This window comes from Mytilus galloprovincialis, chromosome 9 (assembly GCF_965363235.1).
Source record: "Mytilus galloprovincialis chromosome 9, xbMytGall1.hap1.1, whole genome shotgun sequence".
NCBI lineage: Eukaryota > Metazoa > Mollusca > Bivalvia > Mytilida > Mytilidae > Mytilus > Mytilus galloprovincialis.
The window spans coordinates 8996840-9023932 of NC_134846.1; the positions used below are offsets into that span (position 1 = coordinate 8996840).

A 27093-nucleotide genomic window follows, 5' to 3' on the forward strand; every position below is an offset into this window, starting at 1 on the left:
ACACATCAACAAAAGACAACCACTGAATTACGGGCTCCTAACTTGGGACAGGCACATACATAAATAATGTGGCGGGGTTAAAATGTTAGCGGGATCCCAACTATAAATATATACATGTAGTCTACAGCACTAGACAAAATATCTGTTTCATTCCGATGTAACTCGATTCAAAGTAAAAGTGTGTTAAAAAAATTAGAAATCGGGAGATATGCCATTCAGTATCGTGTTATCTTGATATTAGTACACAGCTGTGGAATACAAAGAAAAATTGACCACTTGCAGGGGAACAAGAAACTGCATTGAAAATGAAAAAAATAAAGAATAGAAAAGAAAAAGATAGGCTAACAATTTAAGAATAAAGAATAGTGGGCTTCTAGAATATAAAGAATAGAGAATAACGTGCAAAATTTGTATAGAATAAAGAAAACATGGCGTAAATAATATTAAGAATTAAAGAACACCCACCTCCCTCCTTTTCTAGACCCTCTTTTATCCTATGACTCTTTAAAGAAAGAAGCGCCGTAATTCATAGGAACAAATAGATTTGGAATATATTATTTTCTCTAGCATTTTTCATTTCTGTACTTTTGTCTTTGTGTTGTTAACATTCAAACTTATTTTTTTTGTGTAAATGGTTAATGAAACTTGGTTGATAAAAACGAAGCACTCAGTCTGTCATAAATTAGTTTTGGCACAATCTTAGTGCTAAAGATTATTCTTATCTGCTAAGAGTGTATCTAGTAGCAATCTTAGAAGGATTGACAGCCCTTAAACTCATGTTGCGCTTGCAACCCTTAGAGTACTCTTTATCCTTCTCGGAACGCTCGGTTAATTTTTATTTGATCTACTTGAATCGTCTTTGAATTCTCATAGCATATGATGTGTGTCAACATTGTTTTTTTTACTGAAAAAATGTAATAGTGGTCAGGGGCATCCCAATATTTATCTTAGTTGATGAAAATAGCAACTGCATTTTTTTTTCGAGCGCACAACTGTTGTCCTACCAAACTAGACCATAAGTTCACCAAACTTAACAAGCTGATGCATCACATGCACCCCCCCCCCCCCCAAAGAAAAACAAAACACACACACACACAAAATTACAATAAAAAAAACACTATTGCTAGTACAAATGTATCTGGACAATGACATGCGACCCCCAATGCTAGTTAACACGGGTGCAGTACTAGTCCATAACTTATGTGCATTGATTATAAGTAGATACAATCGTGAAATGAGTGTGCGTCTTTTGCCAAAAGCAATTCACTTTAACATTTCTTTTTACAATTGAACACACTATATTTTGGTAGCATTCTTTACAGTGACTTTTAATTTATGAACACTTTGAATAGTTATTTGAATATATATAGGCATTGGCATCGATAGATTCTGCCAGATTTGCAACTTGCATAATTAACTTATTAAAAATTATAGTAATTAAATTCTAAAGGTCACGCTTGGTACCCAAAGAACTACAGCTTCAATAGATAAACCTCTAAATTGAAGTTCAACCAGCATACTAGGTATTACAACATCGTGAACGGAAGAGTTGTACGTAAAAAAAAAGATGTTGTATGATAGCCAATGGGACGAATACTTATATCCGCCAGGTACATTTTTTGTACCAAAGCATGATGCAAGTTAAAGATTGAAAATCAGAAATGTGCCTTGATATATTCATAGACACAGAGGCTTGTCATTTTTTTTGTTTTATCTTTTTATTGGAAAATATTCTTTAATATATCAACTTATTTAAAGTTTTAAACATTTATCAATGCGATTTAACTATAACGATAGTTTATGTATTTTGCCCCTCTTTCCTTTTTTCCCGCCTGTATGGAAAGCAAGTACAATGATATATGTTTCCACTGTTAAAGGACAAATAAGACATGTAGTTATTTTAAGACTTTGCGTAAAATATGTCTAAGAAAGAAGTGCAAGATATTGCTTTGTTCAAACACGAATCATATACATTTCCGCTAAAACTATAAGTCTAGACTTCGTCTTGTTGTACAGGGTACGATTGCCTTTTATCTTTGAAAGATATGTTTTCCATGTTTTTTTTGTAAGATAGGTTTTTGTACCTTTTGTTTGAGTAAGTTACATGTACTTGTATTATGACTGTCATTTGTTTTTTTGTGTTGTGTGTACAGTTTATGTTCTGTAGACCTTTAAGTTTTTGAGATGCTGATCCAAGCCTAAAAGATGTTTTATATACTTTTATTTTGATTGAAATTTGCCAGAGAGAGATTCAAAAGATTGAAGAGTAATTGTAATATGTATTTGTCGTTTACAAATCTTCTTGAATTATGTTAAAACAAAATGACTTTGTCACATCGATTCTTGTTTCAATGTTATTTCAATTAAAAAGTATGCAAAGTATGTTAAATGTAATTATTGCAGAAAAAATAAAAAATAAAAAAAATAAAAACTTATTTGATCATGACAGAAAAAATACGATTCGTGTCAAAGTACATATGGGAGCTGTAAAATTTTAGGATGGAATAGGCGATAAATGAGATATCGAATGACTGATAGTTCGATAACTTATTTTAGTTTTGCGTATTTAAAAACAACACAATCAAATGACAACGGGAGCATTGTTTTAAGACAATGTATGATGTTATTAATCATAAAGAATTGATAATTGTTTGTGCCTTATATTGATGGATATTGATACTAGCGGTGGTCTTCTATTGATCTTTTCGGACCAGATCTTTCTGTAAAAGGTGATAATTGTCACATTTAACTGCTGATAAACCCCGTTGATCGGAGGAAGGGCGACATCTCGTCGATGGAATGATATTATCTATCGATTTTGTTTGATTTCATTGGTAAATTGTGTGTCAATCATGACACGTGACTCACTGTTTCTTTGCTTGTAGTGTTTAACTTTCATTCTCACACACAAGAAAGTTTTTGCAGAGAGAGCTTCATGAAGCACACGGAGTTCAACATCTCGTGACTGGACTTAACGGATAAGGACAACTAATATTACAAAAACTGAAATATTCGTCAATAGATTTAACGTTTAAGTATGTGTGCAAACTAGCCGATTCTCAAAAAACATTCTCTCAAGATGTGTTTTGTGTCAAATATTATGTGACAACTAATCTACCGATGAAGGAAAATTTCTATTTCAGAAACTTGGACTTTTTATAAAAACTTGATAAATCGATCGATAACCTTCTGAATGGTACCGATTTAAATTTAAAATGAGGCCGCACATCTAAAATTGTTCAGGCTTAATTTGTATATATGTATTATAACTACCAGTAACCAGAGATATATATATATTTTAGTACAACTCGTCTTAAACATCAACCCAACAATGTCAGATCTGTAAATTTGCTTTCGCAATTTCAGACGTACTTATATATATATAGTATATATGTCTCTGCAGTAACATATATAATACATATTGTAGTATATGTCTCTTTAAAAAAAATTATATGTTTTATAAACAGAGTGAATTATGACTCGTGCAATTCCAGAAGTTTCAAAGCGATAGTCGAAGGAAACGATCGTTTTATGCCAATGAACCATCATAACTTACCGAGAAACAAGATTTTGATGGATAAAGAAATTTACGCAGTACACCAAACAGAGCTCGAGAAGAGATCAATAACCGATTATGTAGAACCGAAATTTTTTTATTAAAACGAAATTATTAAAATACATGTATAATAAATGATATTACCAATATGCCAAAACCAATCCCAAAGCAGCTATATTTGTCATATCATAGCTTGACCACTAAAGCTATGGAAATATTTGTCAATATATTCTGCACCTTTCAAATATAGTAGCAAATTAAAAGCAAATATATCTATTTACCATACATTTCTAGCTGTCTGAAATATCTTTCTTTATCATTTCTTTGCATATGTATTCAAAGTTACATATGCCCAATATATTTACACATACATTTCTAGCTGTCTGAAATATCTTTCTTTATCATTTCTTTGCATATGTATTTAAAGTTACATATGCCCAATATATTTACACATACATTTCTAGCTGTCTGAAATATCTTTCTTTATCATTTCTTTGCATATGTATTTAAAGTTACATATGCCCAATATATTTACACATGTCATTGATATTATCATTTGACCACATTTCGCAGTTAAACAAATTGTCTGCAAATCCATGTATTTACCATACATTTCGAAATATGTTCAAAGGCTTTTGATATGTTCTGATTTGACATACATTTCAGCCGACAATAAAGACTAACAACATTATTCCTTTACAATACATTTGACAGGTCTCTGTAGATTAAAGGAAATGATGCTTTACACCCCCCCTATAAAGTTCTCGTTTTGAATTGGTTTACATACCAGGAAAATGTAGATGCACCTTACACTTTATAACCCATGTAAAATCATTTGAATGATGATGCTTTGCTACCTAGACAAAGAAACACATTTGCGGATAAATTTACATCATAGAAAAATGCATGACAAAGGTTTCCATTTGCAGAGGTATACAAATACATAAGTTTGCAAAAGTTTTGCGACGGTCATAAATATATATAAATTCTTAACTGCAAAATGGTTTGATTAGGTGTTAATATATTTTATAAACTGCGGTCTCTCATAACCGCCCATAGGAGGGTATAGCACAAGAAATATTAATATTTACAACATGTAAACACAAATGCAGCGGTTTAGAAATATATGTAAATGTCGGTCTCTGAATACATTTACATAACATTTGCATACCTCTTCAAATCCGGGATTTCGTGTAGTGTTGTTGTATATGAAATTGGATGTTTAACGTAATCAAAATCAGTGAAGTGGAATATGTAGGTCAGTGACAACTGTGTACAAGTTTACATGATCCTACATTTTATAGTTGAGTCTACTAAATATATTGTCCAAAAAAAAAATGTTTAAGCCTGCAACTCACCATTATCAGATTAAAAAGTCTTAAATAAAACCACAAGTTTTTTTTTCTCAAAGGTAACTACATGTAATTATCCTAAAATGTATGTATTTACCTTTGACGGCCATCCTTCATTTTTCTGAAAAACTGCTGCTAATAACCTGCTGTTAAAGGATGACCATGAGACCTACAATTGATGAGAAATATAACAAAAATTAAATATTAAGTAAATTTATATAATATAGGATTTAATAAGTGATACTTTTATATAACTTGTTATCAATTTTGGTTGTTCAATATCAAAATAATGAAAATAATGATAAAAAAATCCATTTCTTTTAATAAAATAACTATAATTCCACTCACATTGAAACTGAGAAAAAAAATCATATTCCATATAATAACAAGAGCATTGCTAAGTATGGCATCTTATCACCATAGAAGACTGTTGCTTTCACATGGGTGTTTAGAATCTACAATGTCCACTTTCACCTTGACATTTGGGAATATCTTTTCTATTAATAAAGTTAAAGCCTAAATTCTTTAAATTTACCTGTATTACTTTCATAGTTTAACCAGTACCAAACATTTGCCATTCTGCAACAAAACTAGCTTCAACCTAAGGAAAAAAAGTAGTAACAAATATATATAAATAAAAGTGCATGCAGTGTTCAAATACTATAGCATGTATAGCTAAAACATATTACATTTAAAATTAACTGGAAACTCAGGCTGTTAACAATGAAATTTGAAATAATAATGTATAAAGGCTTTCAAAACCAAATAGGTTTCATTAAATTTGTTGAAATTATCCATTAATATAGATTTCATTTAATAAATACAAATGTAACTAATTCTAGTTCAATATTTTTGTTAAAGCAAATTCTGTCATGTTCTATACATGAAAGTCTTCAAGTATATATCACAATGCTTTACCACAAAATGATTTGAAATATTGACCCTAAACTTGAAATTATTACCAAGATCTGTTCATTCATTTTTATGACTGCTTGAGGGCAAATATGAATATAACTATGGTCCTCATTATAGTTAATATCTACTTTGGAAAATTATCAAAAAAATACTTTGAAATTATATAACTAAAGGTTTAATGACCATCCAATAACTCATTAAATTAACCATGTTTAATACTGTTTCTTCTTTTAAATTTATTTACCGGATTCTTATATTTTCTATCCAGTTTCATTCTCCTTTTACTTTAAGTATGGTTGATGAATTCACAGAAAGTACATTCAATCCATTAAGGAAATTATTGAAATGTGTGGCACATATTCCTGTATGTATCATTCCTGAAAAAATATGTTATGAAATGTCAGTCTGCACATGTATTGGTTAATTTCGATAAACTATAAACTATTTAGACTTGAGTTCATAATTTTATTTGGAATATACAATTGATTTATTCAATTTATATTTATATAATATGATTGTGAATTCATGTTTACCTTTATTGTTATAGATCACAGACTCAATTAATTTCTAATAATGTGGAATGAGGGTGGGCGTCCCTTCTGAATTTTCTTTTTTGCCTTTATGCAATATCCTGCATTTTACACATCATTCTAGGTGTTTTTAAATAACTAAATATGTCAGGTATCAGACCGCTTGGTCTCTGATCACATGCAACAGATGACTTAATAAGAAAATTCTGATTATAAAATAAAGAAAACTAATATTTTGAGTTTGTAAAACATTATTTTTGTAAATGAATCATTGTGACTGTATTTGTTTACTTTTTCAATTCTAATTTCATTGATGGTTAATTGCTACCAAATAAGTAGTTGCAACATAATCCTCCCTTTTTGGATGCAAAACTAAAAAGCCCCTTATGTATAGATGTCTTTGTGTTCATTGCAAAAAATGATAAATAACTTCCAGGGGCAAAATTCCAGAAAAGTTACTTAGTCCAGCTTCATAAAAAATTTGGGCAGCTCTTCCCCTCAAAATAAAGCTTTTTACCCTCAAACCACATAAACCCCAGACCTTAATAGAGGGGAATTGACGAAAGAAAAAGAGAGGTGTGGGGCAGGTTCATTTTCAAATTGAATACATTTCCTGAAAGTGTGAAGTTTAAAAGCAAATTTGTCCTTTTTACATATGAACATTTTTTTTAATATCAGAGAACAGAAGTCGAATGGGGAAATACAAAAAGCACAGCATTAAGATATTTTTGTATCGGAAGTTTGTTTTTACTATCTATGATGAGCCACGATAATATGACGGAAATACTCCGGAACATCACCAACAAATTGAAGTGAGGGGGAGTGGGGTCTGTAAGCAAAAGCAAAGTGTTTCAAAATAGGATATACCTTCACTATCTGATAAGAGTAAACATATTTTATTCTATATTTTAGGGATGTGTCTGTAATTATAATTACAGAAGTAAACCTAATAGATATAAGAAGATGTGGTATGAGTGCCAATGAGACAACTCTCCATCCAAGTCACAATTTTTAAAAGTAAACCATAAGTACCGTAACGGTCTTCAATACGGAACTTTGGCCAAACACCGAACAACAAACTATACAGGGGCTAAAAATCAAGTGTACAATCATTAAAACGGGAAAACCAACTAATTAATCCCATCTTACAATGACAGTTAGTTAATATTAATAGGAGCAAGAATACATCAGTTTCAAGAAAAAAGTAAAATTAAAATTGAAAAACTAAGAAAATAGAAAACAAAACATGTCCCTTCTGCATGAGATGTCATTCAAGGGCGAAAATCGGCAGTATAAAGACGATTTTTTTTAGTGACTTATAATAATAAATAACAGATACAATAACAGTCTGACAATGATTTTTGTTGTGTGTGCCTGCACCCAAAATACCTAAATAGATATAGGAAGATGTGGTGTGAGTGCCAATGAGACAACTCTCCATCCAAATAACAATTTTAAAAAAGTAAACCATTATAGGTCTAAGTACGGCCTTCAACACGGAGCCTTGGCTCACACCGAACAACAAGCTACAGAGTCTATATACTCATATAGTCCAGTCCGTTAATAATCAAACAAGTGTAATATTCATCTGGTCCGACCATACGTAAATTCTCGGAACATATGAGGTATACGCATATGGTCTTGCTAAAATTGAGAATTGAAATGGGGAATATGTCACAGTGACAAACAACCCGTCCAAAGAGTAGACAACAGCAGATGACCATATACGCGTATGGTCCAAATACTCATATGGTCCGGACACCATATAAGACTTAGTGAGCCCATAGCAACAATAAAGGGTGAACAGATTCCCCGCTCAAAGAAAGGAAACTGGCAAACGCATTGGCTGCTAAAGTGAACAGCTATAACAGACATTTAAACATAGGTTGAGAAACTCTTCTTACAAAATATAAATGAATAGACACACGAACACTAGAATCGGTAGTTCTTTTTAGTAATATGATGTAGCATTGGGAAGCAATCTTATCCCAACTATATATCCAGTAAGCAAACATTGACTTAACTCCAATGATCGAGACATAACTTTTCATCTTCTTGAATATTGTTTGCCATAATCTTACTAATATGATATGTGTTGAGCTCTTTTTTAATTGTTTTTACAAAATACTTTCCACTAAAGTTTAATGTTGTATGAAAAAGTATTTTCCTGTAATATATATATGTTGACAGACATAAGCTTATCATGCTTATTGTACGATGATTGTCAAACGTCCATTGGCAAATATTGCCCATTTTTTGGTATCCTTCGACTCTCCTTTGCAAACATTTTATCTTTCATGGAATTTGAGTGTTTTGAATTTGATAGCCGATAATAAGAAGTCTTTGTTTAATATATATATATATTACTGTGACTGTATCTTACATTAATTTGTAGGATCCTTTACTATAGATAATTTAGCTGATCTGTAACAATAACATCTTCATGCCTTATATATCATGTACTGTAGTACGCCGCTAGATTAAAACTGACGTGGAAAGGTAACACATGGCCAGCGAAAGCTCTTTTTTTGAGAGCCCAGGTGGTCGTGTGGTCTAGCGGGACGGCTGCAGTGCAGGCGATTTGGTGTCACGATATCACAGTAGCATGGGTTCGAATCCCGGCGAGGGAAGAACCAAAAATTTGCGAAAGCAAATTTACAGATCTAACATTGTTGGGTTGATGTTTAGACGAGTTGTATATACATTATGTACACAGCCATGTATCACCATCATTGATGGCGATCCAATGGATACATCTGTTGTAGGGTTGTCACTGACTCAGACGTATTTATGAATATAATTATTTTCTGTGACTGTATCTTACATTAATTTGTAGGATCCTTTACTATAGATAATTTAGCTGATCTGTAACAATAACATCTTCATGCCTTATATATCATGTACTGTAGTACGCCGCTAGATTAAAACTGACGTGGAAAGGTAACACATGGCCAGCGAAAGCTCTTTTTTTGAGAGCCCAGGTGGTCGTGTGGTCTAGCGGGACGGCTGCAGTGCAGGCGATTTGGTGTCACGATATCACAGTAGCATGGGTTCGAATCCCAGCGAGGGAAGAACCAAAAATTTGCGAAAGCAAATTTACAGATCTAACATTGTTGGGTTGATGTTTAGACGAGTTGTATATACATTATGTACACAGCCATGTATCACCATCATTGATGGCGATCCAATGGATACATCTGTTGTAGGGTTGTCACTGACTCAGACGTACTTATGAATACAATTATTTTCTGTGACTGTATCTTACATTAATTTGTAGGATCCTTTACTATAGATAATTTAGCTGATCTGTAACAATAACATCTTCATGCCTTATATATCATGTACTGTAGTACGCCGCTAGATTAAAACTGACGTGGAAAGGTAACACATGGCCAGCGAAAGCTCTTTTTTTGAGAGCCCAGGTGGTCGTGTGGTCTAGCGGGACGGCTGCAGTGCAGGCGATTTGGTGTCACGATATCACAGAAGCATGGGTTCGAATCCCGGCGAGGGAAGAACCAAAAATTTGCGAAAGCAAATTTACAGATCTAACATTGTTGGGTTGATGTTTAGACGTATATATATAATTCTAATGCAACAACGTTTGTAACGTTCATTTTGATTGGATAACGTCACTTTCTTACATGGCATCAATTGACAATTGATGCTATGGGACGTACGCGCAAGCGCAGACGGCATATGACAGATTTTAAATACATGTTTTAACGTTATTTTCTGTCAGTTTCATTAGAATGGAGATAACAATATTGTATTTTAAGCTCCGACGGCATCAATTTGGGATTTGATGGTCGCAAATACCCGTTTACTGTCTCCGCTAACGCGTCGCCAGTAAACTTAATTTGCGACCATCAAATCCCCAATTGATGCCGTCGGAGCTTAAAATACAATACAGTTATCTCCTAAGTACATCAACATTATAATGGGTCCTTCAAAAACATGTATTTTCTGTTGTTAATTTAGTACAACTCGATACAAATTCCACGTATTTTGTTTTTGATAATTGATGAAATCGTCGCATTTTAACATTCGTGAAATCGCTTTGCTGATGGGTGCTTTCTTTGACGTCTGCATTTCTATCAAATATGGCATGCCAAGTTTTAGATAATTATTACGGTTGATGAAATAAATTTAGAACTGTAACAATAACATACATTGGTGACTACTAAAACTTAAAAATTGAACTTTAACGATTAAAAGATGCATACCCTGCCTTCAGCTTTCAATAATAAAAAAAAAAAAATAGCAAAGGAAAACATCGTGTATTGGCATGGGTTGTTTGTCTAATGATGATGATGATGGATGAATGCTTAATGTTCAGCGCGGGACATGAGATACTTTTGAAGACTAGAACATGTTAATGATATATGAATATTAACCCTACTTTGTACCAGACTGACAGCCTGGGCCTGATTTTTGACATGTTTGTACACAAGGTAACAGTGCTCAGAACGACATATCACACCTTCTCAGACCCGTTATTATGCCAATGAGCTGACTAGCCTATCCTTTCATCCATTAATGTCGAGTGATTAGCGGAATCGCACCAAATACCAATTTAAAAGTCTTTGGTTTGACCCGGCTGGGTCAAATAAAAATGACGGTTTTTTTTAGTGTCTTTTAAGTTTTATCTGTGACGATCATTACTTGCATAACGTTAGAACATTACATGGTGAAATGTATATGTTAAAACCTACATGTAAATACTATGGGGATGCTGCATACTCTTGGTGCATTTTATATATATCATGTCTTACTTAGACCTTGGATGCTTTACCGGAAGTATCTTCAGGAAGCACAAAACTTTCCAATCATTGATTTCATCAATATATCTTTGATTTTTTAACACTGAACACTGCTTTCCCTAATAAAAAGTCCCAATTCCCTAACTACACAGGGGTATACGACTTTTGTTAAAAAAATCCCTGTCTATCTGACTTAAGTTTCACAAATTCTGAGTAACAGGTGCTTGCCTTTGTATATCGTTTCAGTTGAGAAATATGAGACCTTTTATTCACTATAAATTATACTTAATCACTGACATAAAACACTTACTAAAGTCAATTTTCATTATACATATGTGTAGCCTGTTGGTATAGATATGATCGAGTTGTCTCATTGTATCCTTCTTTGACTCATAGTTTTTACTAAAGAAAATAAATTTATGATAGCATAAAACTTCGAAAAATATTATTATCGTACGGTGCGAAGTATCTGTGGGCAGAATTAAAATGTACCTGTGTTAGCAGTAGGATAAAGGGCGTTATAAGTTATAGATAATGCATATTTTACGGGTTTTCTTGTCGTAGAACACATCGAAGGGTGGCAGGATTGATCAAATGAAAGACCGACCGTAGGGAGGTCTTTCTTTGGGTAATCCTTACACCCCGAGATGTGTTCTACGACAAGAAAAACCTTAAAATATGCATTTTTCTGACTTGTATACCGTAAAAAAATATTATTATCTGCAAAGATTTGCAGAATTAGCATCCTTTTTCACCGACCACACTGAAGTGCGATATTCCTTTCTGATGCGTTCAGGTTTTAAATCGCCATACGGCTCATTTAGAATGTGAAATAAAAGTCACTAATTAATCTAGATATAAACGTTGGAAATCATTAACCAAACACAATAAAATATTACTGTAACTGCATGAAGAAAGCCACAAATGAATTGTTACCACCCGATAACGGTGTATGAAAAATACAAGTCACATTGTAAGTAATTTAATGTACCTACTTAGTTTATGGAAGGGGATGCTATGCTTTTTTTGTTTCTGTTTGTAATGGCATTTTTATCGCGGAAAAGTGATTATTTTTCAACGATTTATAACAAATGAACTATTCCGAATAATTTTCTTTTGAATGGCAATACATTTTTTTTTTAAAACAGAGAATTAAGATTTATTTCTATACTCCCGCGATTCCATTGTGCGGTACACGGCTGTTATTCAATAGAATATAAAAATATTTTATCAGTTGATCATTTGATAGAGTAAAAGGTATGTATAGATGTAAAAAGTTAAGAACTGACACGAATGTATCACGAAATCGAGATACATGTACATGTACACGTAACACAAAAATGAATATCAATACATGCAGGTCATGATTTCGTATTCAGTGTGAAACAATAAGATTTTAAAATCCTACACACGAATGAGTTAAATCTTGCTTGTTTTAAAAGTGCTATGAAAAGTTTTACATTAAAATTCATCTCACATATATGATAATGGATCGAAAAATAGACAAAACATTAGGCCAATTAAAATTAATTGATAGATTTTCATCCCCGCCCGCCCTTCTGAAATCGCCCCGCCCCGAATTTTTTTATTTTATAAAATTTACGATTTCCGGATTTTGTTCATTCCCGTTACCGGTAACCGTTAAAATTTCGTTTCATTCAATGCTTTCTGTTTCAAATTTCGGTTTTGTACCTCGAGTAAATCTAACCAAAATGATTAAGTCGACCTTTCCGCTGCTCTATGATGATAACATCATCTTCCGAGAGTAAAGATTGATAACGAGAATGACATGAAATATTGGTGTTACGAGAAAAACGCTGTTTCCAATACTGCAAATCGCGGTATGTCACAAATTTCTGTGATTAGAAAACTGCGGACTTTTTTATTTATGCAATGACTTTGTCTCAGGAAATTTAAACTGTAAATGATACCCAAAGCACAAGATTTGTGGAAACCATTGATACAGAAAACATGATTGAATTATAGATATTGAAACACAAGCACGAACTTGTCAGATGTATGACCGTTTATTGAACTTAAAAAGTCGACTAACATACGCATTTTATTTATGCAAGACCTTTGATTTTACCCATGGCTGTCTTTTTATGTTGACAAACAGCAAATGTCCAATACACCCAAAAAGACTCATTAAAACAACAACTTTTTTTTTATTATTAAGTTCATGTTTTACATGATAATTATATTTTCATCTTGCATATAAAGTACCAACCCTATTATTTTCAACACTCTCTGAGTTTTCATTTTATTCTGTACTCATAATAATTGTGTTGCATATACCAATGCATTTGCTTCATTTTATGGTAATACAAACCATTGTTTAGAAACCAAAATACATTTTGTGTAGGTACATGTAGTCTAACTGAAGAGAGTATTTCTCACACGTTTTTGTAGTTAAGTTTTTAAAGCCGCAATTAGATATATTTATTTAAGGATTTGAAATATTATGTAAGATTCCTCATAAGCTTATTATTACACTTGTATATATGAAGAACTCGTCACAAAAGGGTTTCAAATGAAATAAAATTTAAAAAATAAAATCCTCCCACCCGCCCCATTATTTACAAAAATTTGGATGAAAATCTACTAATTAATTTTAGTTGGCCTTACATTATTTGTTTCTAAAGTTAAAATGCGCGTCAATGATTAATTTTTGTTAAACCTGTCAAAAATGGAACTTTAAAAATTCCCCAATTGGGAACAACAAACTACTAGCAATGTAGTATTAAACGAATTAAATGTTGGAGTAAATTTTTATCAAGGAAAATAGTGACCTCACACAGATCATTATTGTATGCCTTGAAGCATATTTCATTGAAACATGGTATCGTCCGGGTTGATTCTCCGAAAGCATGACCTATCGGTCTGAAAGCCTATAACTGCTTATGGGTATATAAAATGTGCTAATACAAAATGTATTTGAACTTCGAAAAACAGTAAAATTAGTTAAGACTTGCTTCGGCAATAACTTATGGCCTGTACATTTATGCTGTGGTAAGATTTCATATTAAAACAAATACTGGTTTGCCATAATTTGTTGAAGGATACCGCACAATAACGAGTCCGTGTTTACAATCAGAACTACTCAGAAAGTGATAACATACAACATACCAATTTCTTTCTGTTATCAGATTACCATTGTATGTAGCCCACCGATCATTCGCCTTGTCTTGTCTAATCCCTTTCCAATTGTTTGTCAACTCAAATCCTAACAGTTTTGTGTGTCTTTTTTAAATCTAAGACAATTTCAGAGGTGATCTTTGTTAAAATCACATAGAGATGAATACCTCTAAAACGTCGCATTTTCCAAGCCTAAATCATTTTTTGTAATTACTACAGCAGCCATATTGGATGTTTCATTCATATAATTAAAATTTAATACACCGTCATATGGATTACATCTAACAATAGGTTTATTATAGTTCGTTGCTGTGTGTGTTACAATTTAACGTTGCGTCGTTTGTTTTCTCTTATTTTTTAGTGTAAATTGACATTGCGATAAGACGTGTCACGGTACTTGTCTATCCCAAATTCTAGTATTTGGTTTTGATGTTATATTTGTTATTCTCGTGGGATTTTGTCTGATGCTTGGTCCGTTTCTGTGTGTGTTGCATTGTGGTGTTGTGTCGTTGTTCTCTTGTATTTATGCGTTTCCCTCAGTTTTAGTTTGTTACCCCGATTTTGTTTTTTGTCCATGGATTTATGAGTTTGAACAGCGGTATACTACTGTTGCCTTTATTTAGCATTTGTAGCAACGCATTTTATTTAAAGACAGGTTGAACAACACTCTAATCATATGATTATATTAAATCGAATGTTTAAGAAATGGTCGTACTAACAACAAGTTGAACAACAGATTCCTGATTAGAAGTCAAATGTTTCGATATCGAAATGAGTATGATATATTTTCCTACCATTTCCTGGTGATAAATAAAGAAACTACCTAGGAAGTAAAGTCCTTACTCTCTTAGATAAATTTGACTCTACATAAACAGGTTTTTACTTAAGGTCTTCATTAGTCATATAGTTCTCCTGTTTCTTTGAATTGAAACATCCTGGTTTCTATTAAACGTTCCTGATGTAGGTAAATGGCTCTGGACGCAAGATCACTTGACAAAAATGGACGAAAAATTTCATTTAGTTGCCTAATTTCATATTACGTCTTAAGATAAAGAAAGTGTGTTTAGAACACTTCGGCCTCATCCCTATGACATTTACTAACCCTCTATTGATCCGTTAGGGGTCAGTAGCAAACCATATAACACATAGTAATGCCATAATCTGTGATATATTTGTAACATGAAATCTGCTTTTCTTTCTAGATTATGAGTGTCCTGCCGGATTTGTAAAATGTAAAGACGGACTGCAGTGTATTCGTGCTTTTTCCATGTGTTCTGGAGATATTTTTGATTTGGGTTCAGAGTGTAAAGATGGTTCCGATAATGATACAGATCATTGCTCAGGTATAAATTTGTGAATTATTTAAAATGATTCAACTTAGAAATCAAACGTTATATGGTATAAAACGTTTCAGACTGGTTCTCTTTGAAAAAGATGAAAAGGAGAAAATGTTCTTTCGAAAAAGTATCCTTTGTCAACAAAAGTCTCGATAAAATAAACTGGGACAATTTGCATCTTTAAAATTCCAAAAACAAAAAAACAAACGCAATGTTAGCTGTATATGATGTGACAGTGTGCATGTAAATATTTCACGGAATGAAAAGAAAAATGAATATTGTCGCTGAATTCAAGCTTTTAGAATATATCCTTTCTATTGAATTTTATCTTACTCATTTTTTTCTAATTTGGAGAAAAAGAAATTATAAGCAGTTTAAGGTATAATAACATTTATGCTATCTTTAATATCCGAGTTCAACTATAGTTTGTACTGACTCATTGTAACTGTATTTTGTCTGGTTTGTTGTGCTGCCCCATTTTGGTGTCAAGACTCCTGGATTTTCAAATCTGGAATAAAACAATGTTAGCATTTATTTTTAAAAGAGTGATATATAACGCTTTGTTAACTGTGCATTCAAATGAGTCGTTTACTATTTGAAGAATCTCAAACATTAGTTTGTATTGGTAATACACGTTGTAAGAATTGTTTAAATAATTCATACAGTGGATGCAATTTGGTGTTGCATCGCCAGGCCCTCATTTTGTATTAATTCATTTGCTAGACATATTCAAAGGTAGTATACACATAATCGGTATTATGGATCGAATTTCATTAATTGAATATATTTGTTTTATTCACACTAAAGTGTATAAAATGATTCTGTTACCTGTCACTTAATGCGAATCTGAAATGCATGACTCTTCTGAACCTGTTTTTATGTCCCAAATTAGTAATTTGTCAAACAGGTATTTATTTCTTGATTTGATATTGTAGCTTACGAATGTCCCGTGTTTTCTGAAAAGTGTCCTAATGGTCATCAGTGTGTACATCAGTCAATGATTTGTTCAGGGGAACAGATGTGTGATGGCGAATCAGAAGATGAACAACAATTTTGTAAAAGTAATTCATTAATTAACTTTTTTTATTAAGATACGTATGTTCTATCGTTACAAGTAAAAAGGCAAAATGCAGAGACTTCTTCACATTTCACTGTTGACAGAAACGAGCTATTCCAATTACTAGACATTCACTTATTCTCACTATAGATAATAAAACAGTTTAATAAGAAACCCATATGAAGTGAGTACGAATGTATGTATTTCCTGTCTGGAATATAATAACTAATGCATAGCCCAATTGCTATTTTGACTGATGTTCAAATGAAGTGGCAGTCATTTCATAATAAAACAAACCTTATCCTGACTTGCTTCGAAAAGCGCAGTGACTTCCGGAAGTTGGATAGTATAGAAACATGTACTTCTGAGAGCTTCAATTTGATATCAAAACTACAATAATATATAATCGGACCCGAATAATGGTTGTACATGTACATTTAAAACAGAATCAATCTTGCTATATTAATTTTTTCTGCACTTAAATTTCATTGTATCATATATTTTTAACAACTATTTAATTTCTATTAAATCACCATTTCCACCTATGTTTTGTCTTCGGTCTCTTATCTTGAAAACTATTATAGAAAGATAGCCACTTTAGATAGCAAACGTGATCAACAAGACTATTGTCTCATTGGCAGTCATACCACATCTTCGTATTTTTTATATGTCTACAAATAAATCAACAAAGCCAAAATCGATAGTCCACTCATTATTGAAATTATTGTTTGTTAATGACTAGGTTGATTAAAACTGTAAGGTTTTGACTATTGTCTTACAAATTTTAAAAAGATATTTAGACTTTTCATATAGCAAAAACGACCAACAGGAAAAAATCCGGATCTACCTATTAGGTAGACTCATAGGATTGATTGTCCCTAATTGACAAGTGTTTAATTCTTTTTTTTTTTATTCAGCAATACAAGATCAATTTTTGAGATGATCTTGTTTTTCTAGTATTTAATGTTGAAAAGTGTCCACTGTTGACGCTGCACATAGACCCAGGCTAGCGACACAGGCTCTTCGAAGCAACTCGAATATAATAACTTTTTAAGATTAACACATTTGTTGTGTTTCTCTCATTGTAAATATCTATTAAAAAAAATGACGTTATTGTATTCCACATCTTAATGCCACACACTTGTTTGTAATTGAAAGTTTTAGTTGCAATTGGTTTGGTATACAAAATAATAGGTAAAGACTGATATTAATTATATTATCGATTTATGGTGAAAGAGGATGGCATCGAGACTGAAGTTTTGAAAGGGGTAATGATTAAAGCTTCGTGCGAATGTGATGAATACCAAACGGCTTTTGTATAAATGACAGAAGGTCATTAATAGAGACATCATTGAGAGTAGATGATGCATAATGGCGATGACCATGACTGCATCTACGTTGAGGAGTAAAGTTGAAAATAATCTTCACATTCATTGAGTTACAGAAATCACTAGATAAAATACATATACCACAGTTTCCAGTTGTCGAATCCTGTAGTCTTCTTTTTGTCTACGGAGAGGAGTTGCAAAATGAGGATTGTCAGTGATGTGGTATATTTATTCGATGATGCGACCTTGCATAGCAAGGATTGAATGATTAGGCTGATTGAAATGTTGGTAAACCATTAGTTGTTTTGCATTTTTGTTTATTTCTGATCAGTGGCCGCCCGTACGTTTGTTAAAAAACAGGGACGAAAGATACCAAAGGGACAGTCAAACTCATAAATCTAAAACAAACTGACAACGCCATGGCTAAAAATGAAAGACAAACAAACAACAGCACACACGACACAACATAGAAAACTAAAGAATAAACAACACGAACCCCAGCCTTCCTTTCGTTTGCCAAACATATACCCATCCGTAAAGGTAACAAACACTCTGATCCGTAGACGAGATTTGTTGATTTACAATTCAAATCATTGGAGCTCAGTTAATTTGCTATTAAATTGAGCATCTGCTATTAAGTTTTGATAGGTATTACAGTGTTTGGTTTTACATTTGGAAATGAAACAGTGTTGTTCAGAGTCATTAAAATCGAAAATGTAAGAGGTTTAAGATAACCTAATAAAATAGAGTATGTTAGGTGTATTTTGGAAAAGACAAGCGTAATGGTTGGTCATCTACGGCCTGTTTTTTTATTATTAAAGTTGCATGAATGATTCTGTTGTAAACATAGCGTCTGAATTACAATTATTTGTTTTCTACACATCGGCTTATCATTTCGCGGCACCTATCTTAGTTTTCAGTGCGATTTCTGAAAATTAAGTTTTCCGTGTTTTGTTTTGTAGACTGTTGTTTGTATTTGGTAATTGTTCCTTTTTTTTTATTGCTTTTTCAGTTTGTCTTCGACTTATAGGTTTAAATACCCCTTTTTCTCGTTCCGCATCTTCTGGATATGTCTTTTTTTGTTTGTCTGAAACATATATCTAACGATGAAACAGAAAATCTTCATCCTTATCTTATGATAACTGCACATTGACGAATTGAAAATGAGTACATTGAATATTCATGTCGTTGTACAATTGCAGCACGCAGCTGTGGTGACATAATGTCGAAATGTGATAATGGATACCAATGTGTGCTCAATTTCAAGACATGTGATGGTGTTGCAGATTGTGCAGATAGTTCAGACGAAAATCCAGACTTATGTGTAGAGAGTAAGTTTATTTGAATCGACTGAATCAATGATTGACATTACATCAATAAAACAAATAAGAGCCGAAAGGTTTAAGTAATGAAAAAGATTTTCGAGGTTCAAAAAAGCCTAGGATAGTTTTTTTTTTCATATATCAAACAATTCAAAGATAAGTTCCAATAACATATTTTTTTATAATATAGTGTGTGTTGTGTTTGCCCAGCATATATTTAGGTTGTCTTCGATTCAAGCATATTTAGACATTTAGGGAATAGAAATTAATTTATAAACATGTTTCTATGAGATCATTTCTTTGCTTCAAGTAAACTACCACAAACAAAATGTACTAACACAATACATGTGACGAAACCAATGTTTTCTATATTAGTGTGAAAATCAGAAAACCCACTTAACCTTTCAGATCCAAGGAACATTTAGTTATGTATCAGTCACATTTGAAGTACAAGAACAGCATACAAACTTTTATTCTTTCAACTTGTTGGTTGCCACATTTCAAACTTAACATTTAAATCAGCTTTATCGACAAATGGAATACGAATATTGTTTCTAGTGCCGAGCCACTATTACCAAAAATGTTTTTGAAATGATGTATTGGTGTTTCGGTAAAAAATATTGTTAGTACTGAAACCTACTTAACTTACGTGTGTTCTTTGCTGTCATTGGTGCATACCCAAATATAGCTTAACCAGGCATACAATACATGTTGAATTGTAATGGGACATCAGTCAAAGGGTTTTAGATGCATAAGTATATTCTAATTTCTTTACATCTTTTTTAAAGATCGTATTTGTCCAGTTGGAATGGTGAAATGTGAAGATAAGGTTCAGTGTATTTATGAAATACAGTTTTGTAGTAAATATCCTGACTGCAAGGATAAATCGGATGAAAACCCTGAGATTTGTACAAAAGGTAATAACATATCATTCATTATTTGAAAAAAAAATGCTAGTTTTAGTACGCAGTACTAATAATTTTTACAAATTTTAATGGTTATTTTTAGCTGTCTATGTCATGATTTATATTTTGACAAGATGATAGCAATACACATTATTACGTCCATGTCGGAAGAATTACAGAAATAGATATTGACCAAAGAAACTGTACACATATATCAGATACGCTCATGCTATTGTTTGTCCTCTTGGTTTAGAAATTTTATGTACGTAGAATCAATATACCAACTTCACCTTTATATGGGATATACTTTCCCAACCCATTCCGTATTCAAGAGTTTACAGCTGTTAGTCAGACTTTGTAAAACGTCATTAGTGTCTAAGCAAAAAGTTGATGAACCAAGGTAATGTTAAAGAACGTTGAGTCCTTGTTAAACAAACAAAATAATCGATGGATTCAAAAACCTAGTTGATACATATTTTGTATCAAATTCACCAATAATATATGATGGTCTTGAAATATAGATTATAGGTACTGACGTTGTTTATCATCTGGAAAACGTGTTGTAGTGAACTTTTTATTTATCTTTGTATACATTCTAATATAGTCCAATATAATATACTGTTGTCTTGGCTTTGTATTTAAACATCAAGCCTTTGTGTTATTGTGATGTGGACATTTTTATATAGTTGTGTTTTATTTATACTAAGGTACTCTGTCTACTAAGTGTATATATATATATTTATACTGCACTCGTTCTATTTGAGCAGTCAAAATACGTTGACTGTATATTTCTATGTCATATACAGTCACTGACCCGATATCACTTTTCCTCATGAATATTTAAATAGAAATTGCCGAAATAATATTGAATTATGCATACGACCTCTTCAACCTGTTCTTGTTTCAAATGCATATAACGTAGCGTGAAACGACTCAACATTGTTTCTTTTGAAATTATTGGAAAAACATATTTAATTTGTTAATATTTTTTGTTTGCAACCTATAAATCATATGTTTTATGCTTATGGTTGATATTTAAGTCCATTCTCAAACGATTTCGTTCACCATCGAGTGTTGGTTTCAACATTTAAATGTAAATTTCATTGTGTTGTATATTTCTCCGCGAGCATGATGTGAGGCCTTTTTAAAGGGTATTTCCCCCAATACTTAAATCAAATAAATAACCTTAACGCATTAAAGGTACCAGTCTTGTAGTACGACTCCAGTTTCCGGCGCATGTCAAAACATGGAGGGAAACAAAATAGTGCATTTTTTTCTGAATTTTTTTCTGAACTCAATTTTTTCTGTTTGATTATAGGTTTATGCTGAATTGAAACATATATATAAACTTTAAAAAAAAATCATGCATCTTTTGGGGATATCAATCCAGGAAAGTGGAAGGATATCATGTTTACTGGAAGTGGTGCGGCCTAGTAAAAATAGCAAACAGAAAGTAGAAAAAAAAAATGTTTTGACTTCAGGATTGCGTAACTTTTTATTCTTCGTGGCAAGACCCCCTTTTTTCCGATTAAATCACAATTTCACATTAGTACATACATGTTATGAACATGAAATTTTTTTTCTATGTATCATTTTTTATTTTTTTATTTTCAAAGATCAGCTGTTTTGCATGTAAGCCTATGGAGAGTCAATTACAAGACTGCAACCTAAACAACAATTGAAAGTGTGTTTTTTTAGATTGTAGTATAAAGACAATAATTATAAGAGTGCATTGACCTGACATATCAACGATATAAGGATTCTGCCCGAAATGGGGAAATAGCTCGGCACAGCCTCGCATTTCCCCGTTTCTAAGCCTCATCCTTATATCGTTGATATGTCAAGTCAATGCACTATTATTGTCTATATACCGTTTAGCTTTTCTTTGTTAAACTAGTTATTTTATTCTATTGTGATTAAGATTGAAATACAATAATTGACTGCTGTGCCTCAAATTTTGACACTTTTATCCATTATTTCTGTTTTTTTTGCTAACACATCGTAGTCAATATAATATAATTATATTCAACTATCATTATGCCATTGCCAATTAAACGCAGGTTAGGTAAATTACCACCACTTTCCATTTGGTTGATTTGTTTTAACTTTTGATTTTGCCGTTTGATAAAGGATTTTCCGTTTCGATTTTTCATTAGAGTTGGGGTCGAGTGCAGCCGCACGAGCGGGGTTCGAACTCACAACCTCGGTGTTGACTGGCCAGAGATTACAGTAGTTACTACTTAGACCACTCGGCCATAGGATGTCTGCACGTTAATTTATACATACGAATGATGTCCTTGTACATTAAGTAAAAATCATCTATTTTATCATAAATGTTGGTATTAACCGTCCTGCTAAAGAAACAGATATAGAAATCTAGGAAAAGGCAGTGTTCATGACTAGTATTAGCTTTATTTAATATCAGTTCAGCAGGATAAATATCTCAAGTGTACATACTGAAGTCAACATTAATGCGAACTAAAATAGCATCCAAATATCTAAAAGTATTATTGAATTCTGTTTCGATGGTTCTATACTGATTTTAGCTCTACATTGTATATCGTAACAATACGGACACATGTCCGCAATAAGTGATGCACAGTAAGTCCCCATTGCAACTTCTCGATATACGATATACGGAATATCCATAACGAACAAAAATGGTATCTATTAAAAATTCAAATGCAGTTTACGTATCAAAGCAGGTCAAATTAACCTAGTTCTTTCGATTGTTGTTACTAAAAATTACTAAAAGAGTTATGTAGGACTCAAATCTATGGTGGGTTCCAAATCTATGGCAAATGTTGTGCAAATGAAAAACAATGCACTACATTATGAACGACGACGATAGGATGTCTACAAACATTTGTGAAATAATCTAAAATAATGTGCCCCGTAAAAATAAGAATTGTCTAATATGTGTAACCTGTTTAACCCGTTCGTTAAACCAACAAGTAATTCCCTTAACAAACAAGAAAGCAGTTTTAATATATATAAAAACCATAACAGTTTGGCTTCTCATTTAATATTTCTTTCATCGTTATTATAAATTCATCTCTATTTTTTTTAATAAATATTGAAATCAAATCATATCTTTCACTTGATAATCTTTGCAAGCCGTAGACGCTAAAATATTTACTATAACTCCTTTTCTAAAATATCCAGTACTGAAGGTGGCCTTAGTCATCTTGGAATTCGGCCTGTACATAAGATTTTGTCCCTCTTCCGGATATTCGGTGACATCTTCTTTTAAACCATCCGCAAATTGTTGTCAGAGTAAATACCTGTATATGGATTGGTGTTCAAATCTATGGGCTCTGCTCTGAACAATCTATTACCAGGTTTTTTGTTTGTACCAAATGTAAGTAAAATAAACAGTTTAGTAGTGGCACAATGTCTTGAAGACGAAATAAATCTATATTTGTAAGGTGTTTTGTGCAGCGTTTTAAGTCATTGTCATTTTATTTTCGACATATGAGTTTGAATCTCCCTCTGGTATCTTTCTGCTCTCTTTTTGAAGCCTGTACGTAGTTGAAACTTTCATATTATTCCGTTCTGCTTGAAAAGAGGTAGCTAAATGTTTATGTTTGTTACAGATGTCATTTTTTGAAAATGGAGTCAGATGGAATGTTGGTTAATATATGATTTTCTTTTGCTGAACCTCAATGAATAATTAACGTCAAACAATAATGATATTATTGGCAGCCTTATCAGCCAGGGCAACAACTAATTCCTTGACGACGTCTTTTAGCTTATATTTGATACCAGGAATGGGGCTATTATGGTTGATGTAAGGAGTAATATGTTCTTCATGTTGAATACGACTACGTTCATTACTGAATTAAAGAAAACGAATCTAAGGACTTTACGTCAGCTTTTTCTTGTTTTATATATTTCGTGCAGTAAGTGAAGAATGAATCGTGGATGATGTTACGACACTCATTCCAATCGATAATTTATTGGGGACGATATTTAGGTCCTTAACTGAGGAATGCTTTCAGCTCTCGGTCATGGACGATGTTAAGGTCTCCTGTTATACATTGGAACAGGGGCCATAACTGTACTCGGAACTACTGCAATTTCATGACGTATGTGTATTGTATGTTAAAATCTTTACGCTATTTTTACAGACAGAGCTTGCCCTACTGGAATGTCTAGATGTTCCGCAAATGACCCAAATTGCATATATGATAGTTGGTTCTGCAACAACCAACCAGATTGCGAAAACAGAGAGGATGAAAGTCCGAATAGTTGCCTTAATCGTAAGAAGATATTTAGATAAACACATGTGTACATAAAAATGTTTACTCGTGTATTTTTAATTAACGCCATGTAAAGCATTCCTTCAATCGAACTTATTAACTTTGTATGTGCAACAAGAGGCCGATTTGTCGTATATCGACCGCATTTACTCACTTTGTTCATTTGTTCGTTTGGGTTAAATTGGAACGATAACAAGACTGGTGAATTTTAACTTTTCATTTTATATTTGCTTAAATGTGCGTAAAATATAAGTCGATGTTTTTTTCATTTTTATTTTCAAAATGAAATACATGATATGTAAAGTTTCTCAAATATATGAAAAAATGCAGTATAAGGTTTATACTCCCCCCTTTTTTGAATTGACCTTGGGATTAGATTGTGTTGTTTAGACTTTTTCAACCCATCGTGTTCTTTTGACAATGCCTGTTCAAAGTAAACAATAAAACAGTTAGTTTCTGTTGGTTGATGTTGACTTATGTTTGGTTTTGTCTAGTTTGATAGATTTCTTTCTGAGACTCCTGAAATTACCTGAGAGTTTGTTATGATTATTCATACTTGATTTATTAACATATTCAGTATTAACAATACATATCAGCTGGTACTGGTACTTTTTAAGTGTTTGCTTGTTCAGGACTAATTTTCTTACAACTATTTATTTGTGTACATGACACAAACAAAGTGTTCATACTATTACTTTAAAAATGATACGTAATGCAGTGTCCAAAAATGGAAGATCGTTGCATGTAATATATATATATATATATATATATATATATATATATGTATATATATGTGTATCCTATGTCTATACATGAATTTGGGGTCGATAATACTTTCAAATTTCGTTTTTAATTGTTCAAGTATAATGTTTCGTCGTAGTATACGTGTACAACGTTTCATCTAAAACCAAAGAATGGTTCAGAACACGAGATACTTTTTTCATTTGAAAATGTTAGATAATATTAAAATATATTGATAAGACATTGAAATAGATTCTTCTTAATTTATCTTTTCAGGTCCAAAAGGATCCATTGAATTGCCGTGGCTGACATAGCTAGCAGTCTCATTGAATTTTAAGTAAAAACACCTCACCATACGACAACAGATATAAAATTGAATTAAATGAATTAAACTACACGCCTTTATTGTATCTGTAAATAGTTAGAATGGTAATTTGGTTTGTACGAATCTTGAGATGTTATCATTATATAATAAACAAAATATGAAATATGTCATGGAATTGTTCAATTGGGACCGGTATAATTTGTATCGTTAGTCTTGTCATTGTCGTCTCCAGTCACTGTTAATAGGCCTTCATGACGATATAAAAATCAGCTGAAATTCAACACAATGTTCACAGGTTTTTTTTACAAGAAAAAACACCATGGTACAACTGATCTACATGAACTATGAAAATTGAATGAGGATAAATAAAGGCAACAGTAGTATAACACTGTTCAAAACTCATAAATTCATGGACAAAAAACAAAATCGAGGGAAACGCATTAAATATAAGAGGAGAACAACGACACACCACTTAAATGTAACACACACAGAAAAGGACCAAGCATCAGACAAAACCCCACGAGAATAACAAATATAACATCAAAACCAAATACATGAATTTTGGATAGACAAGTACCGGACACGTCTTATCGTAATGTGAAATTACACTCAAAAATAAGAGAAAACAAACGACGCAACGTTAAAATGTAACACAAACAGAAACGAACAATAATATAACAATAGCCATATTCCTGACTTGGTACAGGACATTTTTAAAAGAAAAATGGTGGATTGAACCTGGTTTTGTGGCATGCCAAACCTCGCACTTTAATGGCAATGTTAAATATAACATTGAAATGACAACATAATATTACAGGACTACAATACAAATAAATAGGAGGACGTATTAGACAAAGAAACACATGATTAATGGATAACAAAAAGCATCCGGTTTAAAATTCAATACGCCAAAAACGCGTCTCGTCCACACAAGACTCATCAGTGACGCCCAGATATAAAAGATCGAAAGTGAAAACAAGTTCAAAGTTGTACAGCACTGAAGATCAAAAGTTGAAAAAGGTTGTGTCAAATACGGCTATGTTTTTATGCTTGGGATAAGAACATCCTTATTATTTAGAACAATTAATGCTATTGCAAACAGTAATTTTTATCAAATGAATATAAAAGATATACATAATGGAACTGAAGTATTAACTAATTACAGAAAACAAACACGAATACATAATGCAAAGGCCAACACAGAATAGACACACCCGACTCAGTCCAGGCCCCAACGCAATAAATGATAAAAATGACGTCACATACGATGGTGAAAAGGCACAAAAATTACGTAATATTTTAATTTATGATATTTCTGAAACAGCACTAAAATGACGTCACATATGAAAAACTATAACTCAAAAGTAAGATAGAATTAGGATTGATTTAAGATTATAATAGAACTAAATACTTATATTATATTTAAACACAATACATATTGCAATACTTATTCATAGCAATTAACTATATTATATATACATGTATGTCCAGTTTGTTATGAATCCAACTTCAAACGTAAATTATCGTACAGATTACGTTGAACAAAATTAAATCTAATAAATGAA

The 27093-nt window shown here is 32.3% G+C and overlaps 1 protein-coding gene across 1 annotated transcript in view; it reads left to right on the top strand.

Annotated features, from left to right (window-relative positions):
- LOC143044368 (uncharacterized) overlaps positions 1–25600 on the top strand; it is a 60552-nt gene extending 34952 nt beyond the window's left edge. The window contains exons 14-19 of the mRNA XM_076216324.1: positions 15454–15594; positions 16524–16649; positions 19176–19304; positions 20084–20212; positions 24331–24462; positions 25480–25600. Of these exons, the coding sequence (XP_076072439.1) occupies positions 15454–15594; positions 16524–16649; positions 19176–19304; positions 20084–20212; positions 24331–24462; positions 25480–25517 (695 nt within the window). The 3' untranslated portion in view covers positions 25518–25600. The remainder of the gene's footprint in view (positions 1–15453; positions 15595–16523; positions 16650–19175; positions 19305–20083; positions 20213–24330; positions 24463–25479) is intronic.
- Positions 25601–27093: the final 1493 nt, after the last annotated feature.